Source organism: Diplotaxodon limnothrissa, linkage group LG7 (assembly GCF_057381915.1).
Source record: "Diplotaxodon limnothrissa isolate DT_005_m linkage group LG7, D_limnothrissa_male_GT1.1, whole genome shotgun sequence".
Lineage (NCBI taxonomy): Eukaryota > Metazoa > Chordata > Actinopteri > Cichliformes > Cichlidae > Diplotaxodon > Diplotaxodon limnothrissa.
Window position 1 is genome coordinate 51,963,389 of NC_140602.1, and position 17,364 is coordinate 51,980,752.

The following is a 17,364-nucleotide window of genomic DNA, read 5'->3' on the forward strand; positions in this document are numbered from 1 at the left end:
GGCTAAAGTATCCTAAAATTCCTAAAAATCCTAAAAATTCACACTTGATTACATTCTCACACCTTATAAGAGGTTATTCACTCAGAGCGTCAGAGTTCAGCAAAGCTACATCCACTTCAAAGACTGTTTCACAGAAGCTAACAGAGGCTACCAGCAGCAAAAACTATAGTGCCGCCTAATGTTCTGTATGTCCTCAACAACTCACCTTAGTATGGCTGTCATTGTTCAGACATGAGCTTCTCTGACTCAGTGACACATATTGGACTTGAAAATAGAGATAGGTGCTTCTTACTGGGCATTGACAGCTAAGGCAAACAGAAGACTGACAGCTTTTCACAAATAGGGAAAAACTCTTTCCGGATCTGGTCCAAACATTAATAGAAACTTGTCGACTGACCATGTCACCATGGGGAACAGTCTAAATTTAATGTTTATGGTCTCTCTTGACTGACTACAACATGTTTTTCCTTTGGCCACCGTATCTAGGATTATACACTTGAATCAGGGACAAAAGAACTCAGTTGACTGATTTCTGCAATCTACTGACATGTAGCGGTTAGATTGTAATTCAAAAACCCGAAGAAATCATGGAATCTCTGTGTGTCCCTGTATTGTTGACTAGACATTAAAACAATTGTTTTGGGCCAAGGAAAAAGTTATAAATATAAAATTCATACACAATTACTTCTTAACGATCACTTTGACATATTTGAATGTCCCATTTGAGTCATTTATTTACCTGTTTAATGTAATGTCTAAATATCATTCTCCACAATTTGCATAGGATCATCAAAACTGAACAACAGAAGATTGGAAAATCATTGCCTGGTCTGTTGAGACTCAGTTTTTGCTGCAGAAATTCAGATGCTAGGGTCAGAATTTTGTGTAAACAACATGAAAGCATGGATCTATCCTGCGTTGTATCAGTGATTCAGGCTGATACTGGTGATGGTGTAATAGTGTGGAGGAGATTTTCTTGGCACATGTTGGGACCCTCAGTATCAACTGAGCATCATTTTAACACCACAGCCTACCTGAGTATTGATGCTGACCGTGCCCATCCCTTTATGACCACAGTGTACCAGTCTCCTTCCAGCATGATAGTGCGACAGGTCACAAAGCTCAAATCAACTCAAACTGGTTTCTTGATTTGTTGAATGAATTCACTGCACATAAATTGTCTCCACAGTCACCGGATCTCAGTCCAATATAGCATCTTTGCAAGTTTGTGGAACTGAATATTTGCAACAACTGTGTAATGCAATCAGGTCAATATGGATCAAAATCTCTGAGGAATATTTCCAGCATTTTGTTTGCTGTGTTTAAGGCAGCTCTGAAGGCAAAAGGAGACGACTGTAATAGCAAAGTATAACTAATGAAGTGCCCAATGAGTGTATATTTCTGCTTAACCAGACTTGAAGGTAAAGTTTAGACCTACCAGCAAGTCAGAAGTGAAGCTGAAAACTGGGTGTTATAAACAAATTGGATTTATTTATTCATTTGTTCATTTTATAAAATCTGTATTACAACAAAACAATGCAAAGAATCCCTGATATTTAAAAAGATTGGCACTTTCCTTTTTCCTGACCACATTAGACATCATCATGACATGTTTTTTTTTTTAATGTCTCAGTTCCTGAGATATAAAACTTGCTAGAAGGAGAATCTCTTTGGTCATTACTTTTAAACATAAGAGGACATGCTTGAGCTGTAGGGTTTTTTAGTATTTTGGGTAGATGGCCCTGGAGATCTTTCCATCTGCCTTCTTAGAGTCCAGCCATTTCCCGCAGAGAAAGATAGTGGTAACACCATTGGCTGTGTTGGTGACTTCCACACGATCGAGGAGCCAGCCAGGGCTGAGACCGGAGTTGTCGTGTTCTACCCGGACTTTCTGCAACTCCCCCATGTCCAGCATTTCCACAGAGAAACGGTCTGTTTGCCCACGTTCAAAAAGGTTACGAAACTTCTGACGCAGTTGCCTGCAACCCGAATCTCCATTGGAGCCATAGAGAGTAATGAAAACATTGGCATCGGTTCCTGCACCCTTTTCATCACCTGTGATGACGATGATCTCATATTTGACAGGTACCAGGCTTCGAGCTTTGCTTGCAAAGCTCTCGATGGTCTTTGTGCACTCAACGGTGATGAAATCGTCCCTCTTAGGAGAAAGAGGAATGAGGGAATTGCATTTGAAAATGTACCTGGAGATAATGGAGCAGAGCAGAAGGAATATAGTCTAACCATTTGAGAATATCAAGAAATTGTTTGATGGTGGAAAATAAATGAATGGCTACAGTGGGGAAGCAGCTGCCTTACTTGTTTCCCAGTTCTCTTTCGGTCACAACAACCTCCTCCACGTGCCAGTAAACCTCCCCCTTTACTTTCTTTCCATCCTTGGGTGTATGGCCCAGACAGATGCCAGCAATATCACCCAAGTTCTTGGATGAAAATTCAAACCTGTCAACATTTCCCCTAAAAAGAGAGAGGAACATGGATTCGTTGGTGAAAGTAGCTATTAGAGCAGGGCGATATGACCAAAAATATTTCTCACGATATACATTTGAAAATTTGCGATAATGATATAACTGACGATATAATTGACACTAGACAAAATACTTTACAACTCCACAATTGTATTAGTGCAAAAAACCCCATCAATGTATTTTCACTTAAACAAGCAGCTGTTTTTTGCATTAAAGTTATTAAAAATGTAACAGTGTAAATGCAAATTCCTTGCTGACAGTTTAACCAAAAGGCATTTCCAGTGGAAATTGGCCAACATATCCTCAGCATAACCATGTATAATATCCACAAAACTTAAAAAGAGCTTATACACACGCAATACGGTAATATTATGTTGAAGCACAGTACGTATCACTCCGCGAGGCTGTTCCCTACGATAGACGTAATGCTCCGACAATCCATCAAGTGGTGCAGGTTTGTAGCTTAGCAAAGTCGTACTAAAACATCAGTCAGTAAACACAACCAGAATCCAAACATAAGGCACTCGGTATTATAAGAGGCAGTGTCGATTTTCAGAAAAATCAAAGGATTGATTTTAAGTGTGCCGTATTTTCCAAAAAACACGGTAATAACCACGGCCCGCTAGCACGCTCTACCAAAAATAGTGCTTTGTTGTGTATCTGACGGACGAAAGCTAAACCAGTTCCACACCACTGAAGTTGCAGCATTTTTACAAACCAATTATGGTTCATCCTTTTCATTCAACGATCCGCTTTCGCCCATGTCATTCTCCGTCGCCGCCGTGCCTTTTTCGCCATGTGCGTATGAAAACAAAGGCACTGCGCATGCGCGTTTTACCCACATTCTATCGCGATATTTCATTTTCTTGTCATTGCCCAACATTATACCGGTATTACCGTGAACGGTATGATATGGCCCAGCCCTAGTAGCTATTCCCTTAAATTGCTTTGCCTTAATTGAAATTCACATCACTGCCAGTTTGTTCTGTGTCAGAATTAATCTTTAACAGGATGGAGTGTAGTCATGACATCAGAGTGCGGTGCTGGTCTGGTCTTAAGTATTTTGGATAATCATCATGAGGGCAGAGAGAGATGCAGAGGGAAAGAAAGCACATTTCTTTTTCATGCAAACAAGCTGCCGGTGACTGAGTTAATCTTGCAGCAAGTACCTACCGCAAGAACCTCTTCTTCTTTGAGGAGTTCTCCATTACAAATTCTTTTGATCGACCCTTTCTCCCTTCAAGTACAATCCAGGCATTTTCCTTGGTTTCAGCTGTGTCTCCAGTTGTGATACAAATTTCATACTCTGTCATAGAGAAAAGGAGACTCAGTTACAGTAAAATGTTGTTGCACTAAACTACAAGGGGGGATAATTGAATGCTGTGAGGTGCTAGCCTTACTGGTCTTTTCATTGAGGTCCAAGTAGTCATTGTTAGCACAGGCCAGCTCTCTCATTATCTGTCCATCATCATCGTTCTTGGCAAGCCAGCGGTCACAGGGGAAACGAAATGTTTTGTCCATGATCTCGTCCTTCACGTCAATATACTCCAAGTGCCAGCCTGGAGCAATACCTGCATGTAACGAGATGCAAAAAATACCAGTGTGCAGTGCTTTCAAACTTTTCATTCTAAGAACAGCTGAGCTCAGTCTAAGCTGTTCACCGTGCCAGTTAGAGCAGCTGACCTGTGTTATCGTGCCAGACTCGTACTTTGGAGAGGTCTCCCATGCTGAGGATTTCTGGGAAGCGAAACGTGTCCACCTGCTTGCGTTCAAACTTGTTGGACTTGTTGCACTCTTTCAGCGCCAGTGTTCCTGTGTCCCCGTTCTCTCCAAAAATAATGATCCACACGTTGGCATCAGTGCCTGCCCCTGAAGAGATGCAGCAGTTTACTATTTAGAAAAAAAAATCCTCGACAATAAGGGATTTTTCTTGGTTTGGTTACACTTTTAAATAAACATGGGTGGAACCATGGACAGAACTTTGCTTGGATTTTAGTCTATAAAGTCACAGCTTCCCAGTCTACATGGTCACTGAATGCAATTAACTATAATAAAAATGATTTACTGTCACTCGAGCTAGCTCTAATTATATACGTGCAAAGCAATTAAGCTATATCAAAGAGTTGTATGGCAGTAAAAAGGCTGTACAGCAATAGCAAATCACCACCTGAAAAGTAAACTGGGGAGCAGTGAGAGCTGGGTTCTCTGACTCATACAGCGCATCTATAATCCCCCTGTGCTTTATTATTTTATCACAGTCGGTTAGATCCTGAGTGAAACCTCACTCAGCCTGCAGCATGTTTTCAGTGTCCTTGCTTAAACTCGCTTCTGTAGAGTAGGCAAGAATGTTGATCATTTAACAATCCAGCAGTTGTAATAAGAAATTATCACGCTGGCAATATTTGAGATCTGGATATTTTTAAAGTTATATGTAACATATGTAACTTATGTGACATATATTCTAATGGACACACTTGATCTTCAGTACCTCTTTATAGTATACGTGCATAGGAACAGCTCTGCCTATGTGATGTTGTTTGTGGGTGTGTTTGCATCTATCAGCCTTGCTCATTTTTTCCTCCCAGAGCCTTAGTGGCGGTGCAAGGCTACATGTCAGCTTCCAGTAACTGACAGTGGCAGAGAGCAGCCCTTTGAAGTCGGCTCAGACTTCTTGCCATTCTGATCGTATTGATCAGCAGAGCAACTGAGCTAGATGAAAATCCAGGGTGAAGAAAAGATGGAGCAGCGGTGTGGAGGGCTTCTGAAGAGGATCTCTTTAATTGCCACGAGGGATTCAGCCATGAATTATTCCACCTTTGCCTTTGCCTAGGAAAACAACAAACCCCTGCACAAGGGCAGGCAAAATGAGGCTCTAACTCTGCATTGATCTTTGGGTAGTGACTGAAAACACGGGATGGCAGTCATACAGTAATTAGTCTCTTCCAGGCAGCAGCTCGTTTGGCTTTGATGGGGAGGGTTTCACAGGATGTTCACAGTATAGAGCCACTCACAGGTGCTCAAATGCAGAATACTCTCTGGTGTATCCTTTGAAAGTGGTCCGAAAAACAGATGATGAGGATGTGATCCAGGAAACGCTTGACAAATTAAATGTGTCCGCTGACCACAGAGTCCTTCAGGATCCCCCGGGAAGAGCTGGAGGATGTTCCTGATGAAAGAGGATGTCTACTCTGCTCAGTCTCAGCACCCCTGAACCCAGAGAATAAAGGCCGAATGGACAGGGAATGCTCATAGGCCTGTTAAGTATACTTAGAGTGCCCTCACTGACCCCACAGCTCAGACCTCAACATTTCAGTTATTATTTGGTTTTATGTTGACACATTAAGATATGTGCAATCAAAACTGGGTATTGGGACTCTTATAGAAAAAATGTGCTTCATGTTTCTAATCTTACCTATTTGCTTGTGAATAAGTAATCATTTGATATCGTCAAGCCCCTAAACATGTTCAGATCAAACAATATGAATCTTAAAATGGCCACAACAAATATTGGCAACCTGTAACTAGTTTAAAAAACAGTGTCTGAAAGAAGCTTTTATGCTTTTCATTTCTTCTGTCACATATATCCTGTTGCAATGATGGGTTCTCATATTAAACACAGACAAATTTTCAAATAATTATCTAGCATATGTGCAAAATCCCTTCCCTCATCAAAGTTGTCCCTCATATCTTCATATTTTGCTTCCAAAGAGTCAGACTTTCCTGTATTTTTCAAAAGCACTTTGAAAAATACTTTTCCTGAATTTATGAAGAGCTTTCAAAGTTTTTCTTTGGACACTGGGCAGTCTAGTCATTATGCTTGACCTGATTATACTTGAAATTTCAGAGGAAGGTTTTGTTTGTTTGTTTGTTTGTTTGTTTGAATCATTTAACATTGATCTATGACTCATTCAAACATAAAAGGACACCTTGAAGATTTCCATGTATGTTTGGACAAGTACTGCATATTTCGAATGGGACCACAGAGCTGGGTTGAGAACCTACCTGCGACGTCACTTGTCTTGACCTGGACAATGTAGGTAGTGACCTCCACCATCACCTCCTCGTCCACCAAAGCTGCCATCTCACAGATCAGTGTCCTCTTGGGTCCATGTGTCCTGGACAGCCACCCTTCATAGGTAAACACAGACACCTCCTCCGTGGTCAGGTTACGCATGATCACCTGAATGCACAGAATTAGCTTATAAATTAGCAAAGCGTTTGGAAGATTGCATTATAATTATTAAAGGTAAGATTTAACAGTAATAAATGCTGCTGTGGTGTGATGTATTACAACAGGAGTATAAATATCAACCTGCAGATGAAAGTTCAGGGCATCATCAGTAGTAATGCATTCACTTATGATTGATATTGCTATTACTTGAACCACAGTACTAGTGTATTGAATGCTGTGTCATATTATGGCTGGATGACTACTGTGTTACCAGCAGGTACACTAATCCTGCCTCTCTGAAAGTTTCGAGTTTCTAATAACAGGAAAAATCTTCTCTGTTAGGCCAAGAATCAGCCAGACATCTATTAGCTCTCCCTTCTGCGTATTTATCTGGACAGATTACTATGCTGGCAGTCCACCTGGTGCACCATTGTGTCAGTTTCAAGGCGACGACCTGTCCATAAAGGCAGCATATCTGCTTGTGATGCTGAACACACAAGGCTCTGTTCAGGGTCAAGTCAAGGAGATGTTCACAGCGGCTGAGACTCGGGCACGGATGGACAGGGCTTTGTATTGTTTCTGACTGCTCTGCCGCCCTACAGGCATGGTGCATTTAGTAGAGAAGACATTTGCATAGGAAATGTGTTCTACTTCATCAAAACCTTTAGCCTGAGACTTCACACTAAATTTAGTGGTGGGAAGTGATATCATCCTCACAGAATCATTTAAAAAAATCTTTCAGTACTGAGGCAGTCAATTCCAATATGTTGCACTAGTATTCTGTAAATTAATTTATATATAAGATGAAATGATTTCTCTCTCGAGGCCAAACACGGTGCTCATTTGTAGCGTGTGCGTACTGTAAGAGAGAGCGTGTCCGTGATTCAAGCAACAGCGGCACGGAGAATAAAATGGGTCAATATGCTCACTCCAGGAGTTCTGGGCCCTGCTCTGTGTGTGTTGTTGCCTGTGTCTTTGTGTGTGGTTGAATCATTGACCGTTCTCCTGCAGGCAGGGGTAGATGTGTGTGTGTGTGTGTGTGTGTGTGTGTGTGTGTGTGTGTGTATTTGTCTGTGCCATATAATAGATTGAATGATCCTGTGACCTACAGCATGTGGTGCCAGGATAAAAAAAACACAAGCCTGTGAGTGCTTTGTACTATTGATCTTGGAATGAGATAGCGATTACTCTTCTGCTTTTTATGTTGCTGGTTTTATGTTTTATGGTTGAGATCTGCAGTTTCTTCTTTATAACAAATTAGGCCTCGACAAGAACAAAAAATTCTATGCATGATATTACTAAAGAGCTCAATCTGCACACGTTCCCTTTTGCTCTAGCTGTTCCTGGGGGTTTTTTCTAAACCCTTTTTACCAAATAAACATCTTCTAAATGACTGCATTGTATCTGTGTGCCTGGTGAGCCGACCTTGTCAAGAAACCAGTCGGGCCGACTGCCTGATCCATCTATCCGGAGTCGCATTTTTCTCAGTGGGGCAACGTCATCGATCTCCATGTTAAAGGTGTCCTCTTGACCTCGCTCAAACCTTTTGTTCACCACCACATCAAAGCACAAAGTTTAGAATCTTGAGTATGAATTGGTCCTCTCTTTATTTTACAGTTAGATACATGAATGAAAATAGAAATCATTGATGCTACCTGTCCTCATTCTTCTGCAGCAGCATCTCCTCTGTACTGCCGTTGGCCCCAAAAACAGTCATGAAGATCTGGGTGTCTGTTCCCGCATTCTGCACATCTCCGGTTACCACTGTCACCTCATAGATAATCTAACATGGAAAGATTATCAGACATCAAACAATACTATCCTCCCACAAGTACATCTACAGCTTCACTGGACGAGCACATACGAATTAATTCAGTCATTTTAAGGTTGTAAACAGTGATAAAATAAACACAAATGCAGACATTGGTTATTTAATAGCTATGCCATGAAAAGGGAGGTGACAGCCAATATTTTGGGGCTTCCAGTGTAGCAACAGTTGTGAATATCTGGGCTAAGAATTCCTGTTCTGTGCACCAGTGAAATATAAAGGAGCTAAACCATCGTGTAGATGGATGCTGATGGTTTAGAGTAGTTGTAGGCAACTCCAGGCCTCGAGTGCCGATGTCCTGCAGGTTTTAGATGTGTCCTTGATCCAACACAGCTGATTTAAATGGCTAAATGACCTCCTCAACATGTCGTGAAGTTCTCCAGAGGCCTGGTAATTAACTAATCATTTAATTCAAGTGTGTGTATACAGGATGAGATCTAAAACCTGCAGGATACCGGCACTCGAGGCCTGGAGTTGCCCACCCCTGGTTAGAGTCCAGTTTGGCAAACACAAATCCTGATGTTGCTAGGATTTTCACATCAACTGCTGTCTTCTGTGCGTGTCAACCACCATGATGTCTGGCTGGTTGGCCAGAAGCTGCGCCTGTGTGACAGTCAAAGTCCCATAGGACCTTCGCCATGTTGCTCTCAACTACCTCTGGAGGTGTCTCCCATCAGGACTTGTGGACTTCTCTATATGCCACACAGGTGTTCATCTACACCATCCTAGCCACTAGGTTTTGTCTCTATGGAGCTAATGCTTAGGTCCTGCTCCTGTGCTGCCGTGATCACCATCTGTGCTGTCCTTTAGGCCAGCTTTCTCTAGACACTGAAAGGATTTCTTAATTTCCACTTCTTCAGTCTGTTGATGGCAGACCCCATGGAGGGCCTTGATCTTCCTCCTGTTCTTTATCACAGTCTCCCTTCAGCTGCCTGAGACACTGTTGTCATGCTGTTGCTTTTCGTTTTATCCTGAATCACGGCTCTGACAGTCACTAATGATAACCCTCCTGCTTAGTAGAGCCTCAGCTTGCAAAAACCTCTGTGCAATGTGAGGTGTTTTCATGTCTTGAAATCAGTGGAAATGATGTCCTCTTGTGGACAGCTTATTATATATTATTATACATGTACTATGGTAAGTTTACTACTTTGTACTTTCTAAATTATTCTCTTGTCTTAATTTAACTCAGTAACACCATGATGTATGTATGTTGCCTGCAACATGGCTTTGCTTTCAATAACACGTCTACATTTACAGACCTTATGGGAGATAGAAATGGCTTCTGAGTCCAGCACACTGAATACTCTAGCAGTCAACCCATCTCCTCGATCTTTGGCCAGCCAGCACTTGCAAGCAAATATATATTTGACCCCTTTGGTTGGCACAGCAACACATAGTTCATCAACCAGCCAGCAGCTCTCTGGAGTGGCCCCATCATGGCCGAGCTGCAGGAAGGAGAGAAACAATCACTGCCAGGAACGTGGGTGTATTTTTTCTGTGTGTTTCAGTGTGTGTGTGTGTGTGAGAAGCTATGTTAGTGCAAAATCTTCAGTGAAACAAATTCACCTGTCACTCACCTCAACCTTTTTGATCTCCCCCACATCTGAACCGTGGGACTCGAAGCTCTCCAGAGAGCCGGCCTCAAAGCCCTTCCTCCCGTCTTGCAGGTCCAACCACAACCTATCTGTCTGGGTGTGATTAGCCCCGATAATGATGACATAAGCCCTGCTGGTGGTGCTCGCATCCCTCTCCAGTCCAGTGTAGATGGTGATGTGATAAGGTATGACTGCATAGAAAGGGCCGAGCAACTATTCGTTCATTTGATGCATTCAAGGGATTAACAACAAACACATGAGAGAGCATCAGGTGAACTAGCAGTGCAGAAGAGACTTGAGTTTTCTTACTTGGAAGATCAATTTTTTCTTCTTTCTTCTTCTTGTTCTTCTTGTTCATGTTATTGTCGACGCTTTTCTGCATTAGAGCCAAGTTCTTCTTTTCACTGGCCGAGCTCTCTCGAACTCCTTCATAACCCTGAGAAAACAGAACGGACACTTAGTGATGCAGCAGCCATATCTGCAGAGATACAGACCCAAGTCGATGCTAAGCCACTAAATGTTTTACAAAGACTTCAAAAAGGTGCTGAAATTATTTCAGGTGGTGTGCCACGAAAGAACAAAAAATGAATCCTAGTCACTTTGGTGATCAACCGCCATTCACTTTAAAGTGGATCTGTCACACTTTTTCTCATGTTATGTAACATATACAGCAGGGCTCTGTGTTACAGTGGTAAATGCGCTTATACAGCCAAAGTTTCAAAGAATGAGGTCAGCATATGTGCAAGTAATTCATATGAGCCAAACACTGATGTGAATTTCAAACTTTTCAAATTCATTTATTTTTTACTCTTGGCTCTGTTGTTGGGAGAAGATCTCCCTAATATGGTCTTCTCAGGCACACAGGTCCGGCTGTGAGCACAGAAACCCCACCCACTTGCTGTTCTCTGTAATTGAGGGGCTGCCAATGAGAATAAAAGGGAGCTAAAATGGCTTTTATTTGGTCTGTAAATGAACTGAAGGGCAGTTATTATTTTTTTGCTATTGTAAAAACATCTAAGAATAAAAATATGGAGCTAGAACTGAGGACATTACGTTAATTGTGCTCAACTAGTGTAAGAAATAGAAGAAATCAGTATATCAAAACCTCTTTCATGTAAGAAGTAGCACTTTAGATTGTTCATGTTACCTTGACATAAAAGTATCTTTGGATGCGTCTATCCTCTCTCTTCTTGGAGAGCCAGCGTTCACATAAGAAGAGGAACACCTCTTCTGTATCAATGTCCAGCACCTCCACCTGATCCAAGTACCAGTCAGGACTCACCATACTGTTATCATGGCGAATTTTTATTTTGAAAATCTGACCGAGGTCTACTGCCTCTATAGTGAACTTATCCACCTGGGAGAAGAGAAACATTCAGGAAATAACATCAATGTTGTGTACTTCTTTTTTGCTCTGTAATCTGGAATATATATATCTACAGTGTAGGAGACAAGAATTAAAAAGGTCACAAAGTTCAAGCTTTCTTACAGATCCTCTTTCAAACTTGTTGCTGTTTGTCTCCGACTTGCTCAGTTTTCTCTCCCCGGTGTCCCCCAGGTCCCCGTAAATGGTGAGGAAGACGTTGGCATCAGTGCCGGCTCCATACACATCACCTGTCATCACGGAAACTTTGTATGTGTGGGCTGTAGTGGGAGACAGTGATCACAGACAGGCAGGGGATTTTGTGTGAGGCTGCTGCCAGGAAATAGATTGAAAATGAAGCAATTTTGCATCGTAGTTTGATGCTGCTGTCATAACAGAGACTTAGTTGGGGGTATAAAGGACCAGAAGGGAAAACTGTCTCCAAACTAATGCTCAGAAGGGCAGATAAAAAGACAGGATGACAAATCGTTTTTGTGTTTCTAATAATGCAGCCAGCAGGTAACATACTCTCCAGAGCGTCTTCCACCTCGACTTCAGTCACTTTCAGGCTTCCATCTCTTGAAAGTTTCTCTGTGATGATGTCAGAGGGCACAAGCTCTCCCACCGTTTCTCCATCGTCCTCTGACTTGGCGAGCCACCGCTCACAGGGGAAGATCACGGTCTCTGAACCCTACAAAGAGACGATTAAATTCTGCAGTTTAATCTGTGTGTTTGTGTCTCGGAGGAGGATCAGCAAACAGAATATTTAGACTGGCTGAGCAGCAACCCAATATGTTGAATCACAAATGAAATCACAGTGCTGCTTGACCAGCTAAGAAGACAACATCACCACCTGCTGATTAAAAACAGAACTGTTCCGTTATTAGAAGAAGGGAATCAGAGGATGTGCTCCTGAGTGCTGAAATCAATCTTGTGAATGAGGCTTTCGGGTGTGGCAGCCCAAATACAGCCCTAATAGAGTGTCAGTCCTCTGCGCAGTGAAATGTAACTCTGGGCGTTTGATATACGGCTGCACAGTTTTAAAAACTTGAGTGCTGACATTTAATTTATTTTTTATATTTGCACTCAAAAAGCAAATATGGTTCTTTTTAGGTATTTAAATGTTTTAGATTCACAATTTACACACAAAACATGCAACAGTTTCATGAGATATGATCACCTGTACTAGGTTGAAGTACCCATAATATACACTCACTGGCTACTTTATTAGGTACACCTTATTGGACCCCTTTTTTGCCTCCAGAACTCCCTGAAATTTTCATGGCATAGAGTCAGGTGCTGGAAATGTTTCTCAGAGACTTTGGTCAATATAGACATGATAAAATCACACAGTTGCTGCAGATTTGTCAGCTGCACGTCCGTGATGCCGAACCCCTAATCCCACCACATCCCAAAGGCCATTTGAGGACATTGGACTCATTGTAATGATCAAGAAAACAGAAGATGGGTAAACTGTGGTCATAAAGGGGCGGACATGGTCAGCAACAATATTCAGGCAGTCTGTGGTGTTGCTCTGTGGTGCTCAGTTGATACTAAGGAGCCCACATAAAATATCTCCAACACCTTTATACCACCACTAGTCTGAACTGTTGGCACAAGGTAGGATGGACCCATGCTTTCATATTTGTTTACCTAAATTCTGACCATATCATCTGAATGTTGTGGGAGAAATTGAGGGTCAGACAAGCCAACATTTTTCTAATGATCTATTGTCCAATAATGGTGAGCCTGTGTGAATTGTAACCTCAGTTTCCTGCTCATAGCTGACAGCAGTGGTTCCCAATTGTGCCTTTAAGGTATGCCTTCTGCATATCTTGGTTGCAACAAGTAGCTTTTTGTGTTACTGTTGCCTTCCTAACAGCTGGAAACAGTCTGGCAATTCTCCTCTGACTCCCAGCATCAACAAGACACTTTTGCCAAGTGAATTCACTGCATATTATCTCTTGTCCAGGCCGTCCTCTGTAAACACCAAAAAGGTTAGCGCAGGAAAGCCCCAGTGGATCAGCAGTTTCTGAAATATTCACACCAGTATATCTTGCACCAACAACCATGCTACCTTCAGAGTAATTTAAATCACCTTTCTTCCCTATTTTGATGCTCAGTTTGAATTTCAGCAGTTTACAGTCATGTCTGCATCACTAAATACATTTGGTTGCTGCCATCTGATTGGCTGATTAGATATTTACTTTAGCAAACCAGTTGAATAGACAAACCCAACAAAGTGGCCCTGAGTATATCAAGTAGTTCAAATTACCTTCACCTCTTTCTACAGTACAATGCTACTTGCACACTTTCTGTGCTGTCAGCCATCAGTAATATTAATTCACCAATATATTACTGCAATATTCACCAAAGTTTTCTAAACTGCTATTATCAGCTACTATCATATTTTTTACTTAAGCCAGTAAAACACTTTCCCCCTGTTCATGTATCCTCCGCAGACAGTACCTTTCCTTTCCTGAGGAGGCGTCTGATTTCCACTCTGTCCAGATGCCAGCCTGGGTTCACCCCACGGTTGTCATGGCCAATACGAATCTTCTCAATTACATCTCCGACATCTTCTAGCTGCACAGACAACAGAACACTTGGATAAACGGACAACTTTCACAAGTGCAGTTCATTGCTGTAAATGCAGAAACACGCTCATGACTTTGCTGTTCTAGTCCCCAAAGCAGGATGAATGTATTTATTGCTTCCCTTATTTAACTTACCTCAACAATAAACATGTCCTCAGCTCCTCTCTCAAAGTACATTCTCCTCTCCCTCTTGTTGACACACAGGGACTTCTGCTGGGTGCACACTGCATCTCGGCCATACAGGATGATGAAGACGTCTGCGTCTGTACCGGCTCCAAACACGTCACTTGTGAAGATTTTGATCTCATAAGGAACGACTATAAAATGGAATAATAACCAATTAAGTTACACTTTTAATACAGTTAGAATATGGTGCACTTTTCTGACTTACATGGTGTGTAAAACTCTGTTTGAAGAGGATTAGGGAAAAGCTCCCTGACGATGGCTCCATCATCCTCTCCTCTGTCCAGCCAGCGGCCGCAGGGGAAGTGTAGTTTCTGTCCCAGAGATGGAGCATCAATCTCCACCCAGTCAAGAAACCAGCCTGCTGACCCTCCCCCTTAAACATTAACAGAAAAGACTGTGATCATTTATGTAGATGTAGTCGGAGTATTTCTGCATTATTCTCGGCACAGGCAGCCAGTCGGTCCTAATGTACCATTGTTGTCGTGTCCAATACGCAGCTTTTTCAGGGGTCCGAGGTCCACGGCCTCCACAGTGAACACATCAATCATACCTCGCTCAAACTTGTTCTTATGGGTCTTTGAAGCCTTCAGGTTAATAATTCCTGTGGATACAGAACAGACTAATTATCATTTTAAACACAGAAAGCAGGCAAAAAGCGCAGCAGTCACTTCCAAAGCTACCTGTGTCATCCTTGGTGCCATACAGGATCATAAAGACGTTAGCGTCTGTTCCTCCGTACTTCTTGTCACCAGTTTTTATCCTCACTGTGTATGTTGTTGACATGGCTGCAGGAAGAAGTTACCACATTTAATAATCTCTGTGTTATATTTCTCAGAAAAACTCAGAAAACGCTCGATATCTGACATCGGTCAGACACTTCTTTCTTCGTACGCAGTAACGTTGCTCTCACCTTTCTGTTCCAAACCAAGAGTAGCTTCAGAGTCATCTTCGTCATCATCATCTCCCTTCTTCATGAACGCCTCATCCACAGGAACAAGCTCTCTGGCAAGCTGTCTGTCATCCTCATCGACAGCCAGCCACCGTTTGCAAGGAAAGAAGTACCTAAAATATATATGCCAGGATACATAACTTTTCCATGTCAAAAAATTTGTTTAAAATATTTCCCACTTCACACCACACAGTGGTGCTCTAGCACACACGCAGAGGCTCTGTCTGCTATGTAGGATGGGGATTTTTTGTGAACCCTTTGTGTTTCTGAATTTGTGTCTAGTATGACTCAGCAAAGTGCAAATTTGCTTTCTCCATTAAGGGGTCCGTTAAACATATAACATCAATGTGCTGGTGACATACGTGGTGTCATCTTTGTTGTCCACAATCTCCACTCTGTCCAAAAACCAGCCGGCGCTGGCCTGGCTGTTGTCATGGCGGATCCTCAGCTTCTTCAGGGTCCCCAGGTCGACTGCAGAGATGTCGAAAACGTCCTCCTACGTCGCCCGCCAACAAGCCCGGTGACAAAGGGTCAAGAAATGCCACAGGTTAGCGGACCATGAGAACCTCATCACTTATTCATCTGATCTTTGTTTAACCCAGAAGGCTACCAAAGCCAAACATTTGTTTGATGAGAGACTTTGCCAGGAAAACAGTATCAATTACAGCAATCCTGACAATGCCAGACGGCATTGTCAGGATTGCCTGACACATCCATTGCCTGACACATCCATGACGGCATTATAAAAACATCAACATGAGATTTAGCATTTTAATAAGGCTGATTTTTAGGCCTTGGTCAGGTCGGGCTGCCTGTTTCCCCCATATACAAAGTCTCTGCAAAGCCAATGCAATATCCTTCATGGACAGACATGGTAGTGATATCCATATTCTCCTTTAACTCTTTGCAAAATGTCAATACATGAGTCAGTGCGATTCAGTTTTCTTTATATAACACTAAGTCACAATAACAGTCACCTCAAGGCTCTTTAAATTGTAAGGTAGAGATCCTATAACAGATGATCCCCTATGAGCAAGCACTTGGCAACAGTGGGAATGAAAAACTCCCTTTTAACAGGAGAAAAACTCCAGCTAAACCAGGCTTAGTGAGAGGGAGTCAATACCACGACTGGTTGGGGGTGAAGGGAGGAAGACAGGAAAAATCAAGAGTTAACAAATTGATTTCCTTCGGATTTTCAGCAAACCGGGTTTACCTGGCCTTTCTCAAATTTGTTTAGGTTGTTGGATTTCTTGAGGTGTCGCTCTCCCGTGTCGCCTGTCTCTCCGTAGATGTTGATGTACACATTGGCATCTGTCCCTGCCCCCCACATCGTCCCAGTGAACACATGTATCTCATAGGAGTTCACTGTCGGAGAAACACAGTAAATCATCAGCGACATTATGAAAATGCACATGAGGGCATTGGCTTGATTTTCAGGCTCACGGGCTTCAGCAGCAGATATCAGTGAGTCAACATGACCACATTCATGCTCTACTTACTCTCCAAGTCGTCATTATCCTCAGTCAGCAGCTCAACCACAATCTCCCTGTCCTCCTCATCCCTGGCTAGCCAGCGGTTACAAGGAAAAATAAATGTCTCCACCACTTCCTGCAGTTCTTCAATTATCTCCACCTCCTCCTCCTCTTCCTTCTTCTTCTTTTTCTTATCTTTCTTCTTGTCCTTTTTGCTCGTCTCTTCTTTCTTCACCTCAACCTGCACCATAGCCATCGTCAGGCGCTTGATGTCCACAGTCTCCAGAAACCATCCGTCTCCAATACCCTTCCCGTTGTGGTAGATACGTATCTTATAGATCTTACCAACATCCTGAGCCTCAATCTGGGTTGCAGACATGAAACAAAAGTCAAACCAGCAACTCAAATCTCTGACAGACGTTGACATAACCTAAGCAGTATTAATACAGACCTTAAAGATGTCAGTGGTGTCACGTTCAAAACTGTTGGAGCGACTTTTTAGAGGCAGAACTTCAGTTTTTCCTTCATATCCATAGATCTGACAGAAGACTTTGGCGTTAGTTCCACCTGCACGCACGTCACCTGTGACTACTGTCACTTCATAGTTGATCACTGTTATAGGCAAAAGGATTAAGCATTATGAGAAGCAGTGTATCTCAACCTATCACTTTAAAAATGATTAATTCTGGCTGTGCAAACTGTTTTTTGCTTTTGTGCCTT

General features: G+C 42.3%; 1 protein-coding gene across 1 annotated transcript in view; it reads right to left on the reverse strand.

Moving 5' to 3' along the window:
• Positions 1-1,720: 1,720 nt before the first annotated feature.
• The window catches only part of loxhd1a (lipoxygenase homology PLAT domains 1a), a 35,932-nt gene continuing 20,288 nt past the window's right edge, over positions 1,721-17,364 (reverse strand). The window contains exons 20-43 of the mRNA XM_085357116.1: positions 17,096-17,256; positions 16,672-17,008; positions 16,386-16,537; positions 15,535-15,668; positions 15,134-15,285; positions 14,904-15,008; positions 14,696-14,824; positions 14,429-14,596; positions 14,173-14,354; positions 13,910-14,026; positions 11,969-12,131; positions 11,567-11,721; positions 11,225-11,434; positions 10,387-10,513; positions 10,060-10,268; positions 9,742-9,927; positions 8,310-8,437; positions 8,080-8,197; positions 6,486-6,663; positions 4,167-4,352; positions 3,884-4,054; positions 3,657-3,789; positions 2,317-2,472; positions 1,721-2,201 (exon numbers count right to left, since the gene is read on the reverse strand). Coding sequence (XP_085213242.1) covers positions 1,721-2,201; positions 2,317-2,472; positions 3,657-3,789; positions 3,884-4,054; positions 4,167-4,352; positions 6,486-6,663; positions 8,080-8,197; positions 8,310-8,437; positions 9,742-9,927; positions 10,060-10,268; positions 10,387-10,513; positions 11,225-11,434; positions 11,567-11,721; positions 11,969-12,131; positions 13,910-14,026; positions 14,173-14,354; positions 14,429-14,596; positions 14,696-14,824; positions 14,904-15,008; positions 15,134-15,285; positions 15,535-15,668; positions 16,386-16,537; positions 16,672-17,008; positions 17,096-17,256 — 4,238 coding nt within the window. The remainder of the gene's footprint in view (positions 2,202-2,316; positions 2,473-3,656; positions 3,790-3,883; positions 4,055-4,166; positions 4,353-6,485; positions 6,664-8,079; positions 8,198-8,309; positions 8,438-9,741; positions 9,928-10,059; positions 10,269-10,386; positions 10,514-11,224; positions 11,435-11,566; positions 11,722-11,968; positions 12,132-13,909; positions 14,027-14,172; positions 14,355-14,428; positions 14,597-14,695; positions 14,825-14,903; positions 15,009-15,133; positions 15,286-15,534; positions 15,669-16,385; positions 16,538-16,671; positions 17,009-17,095; positions 17,257-17,364) is intronic.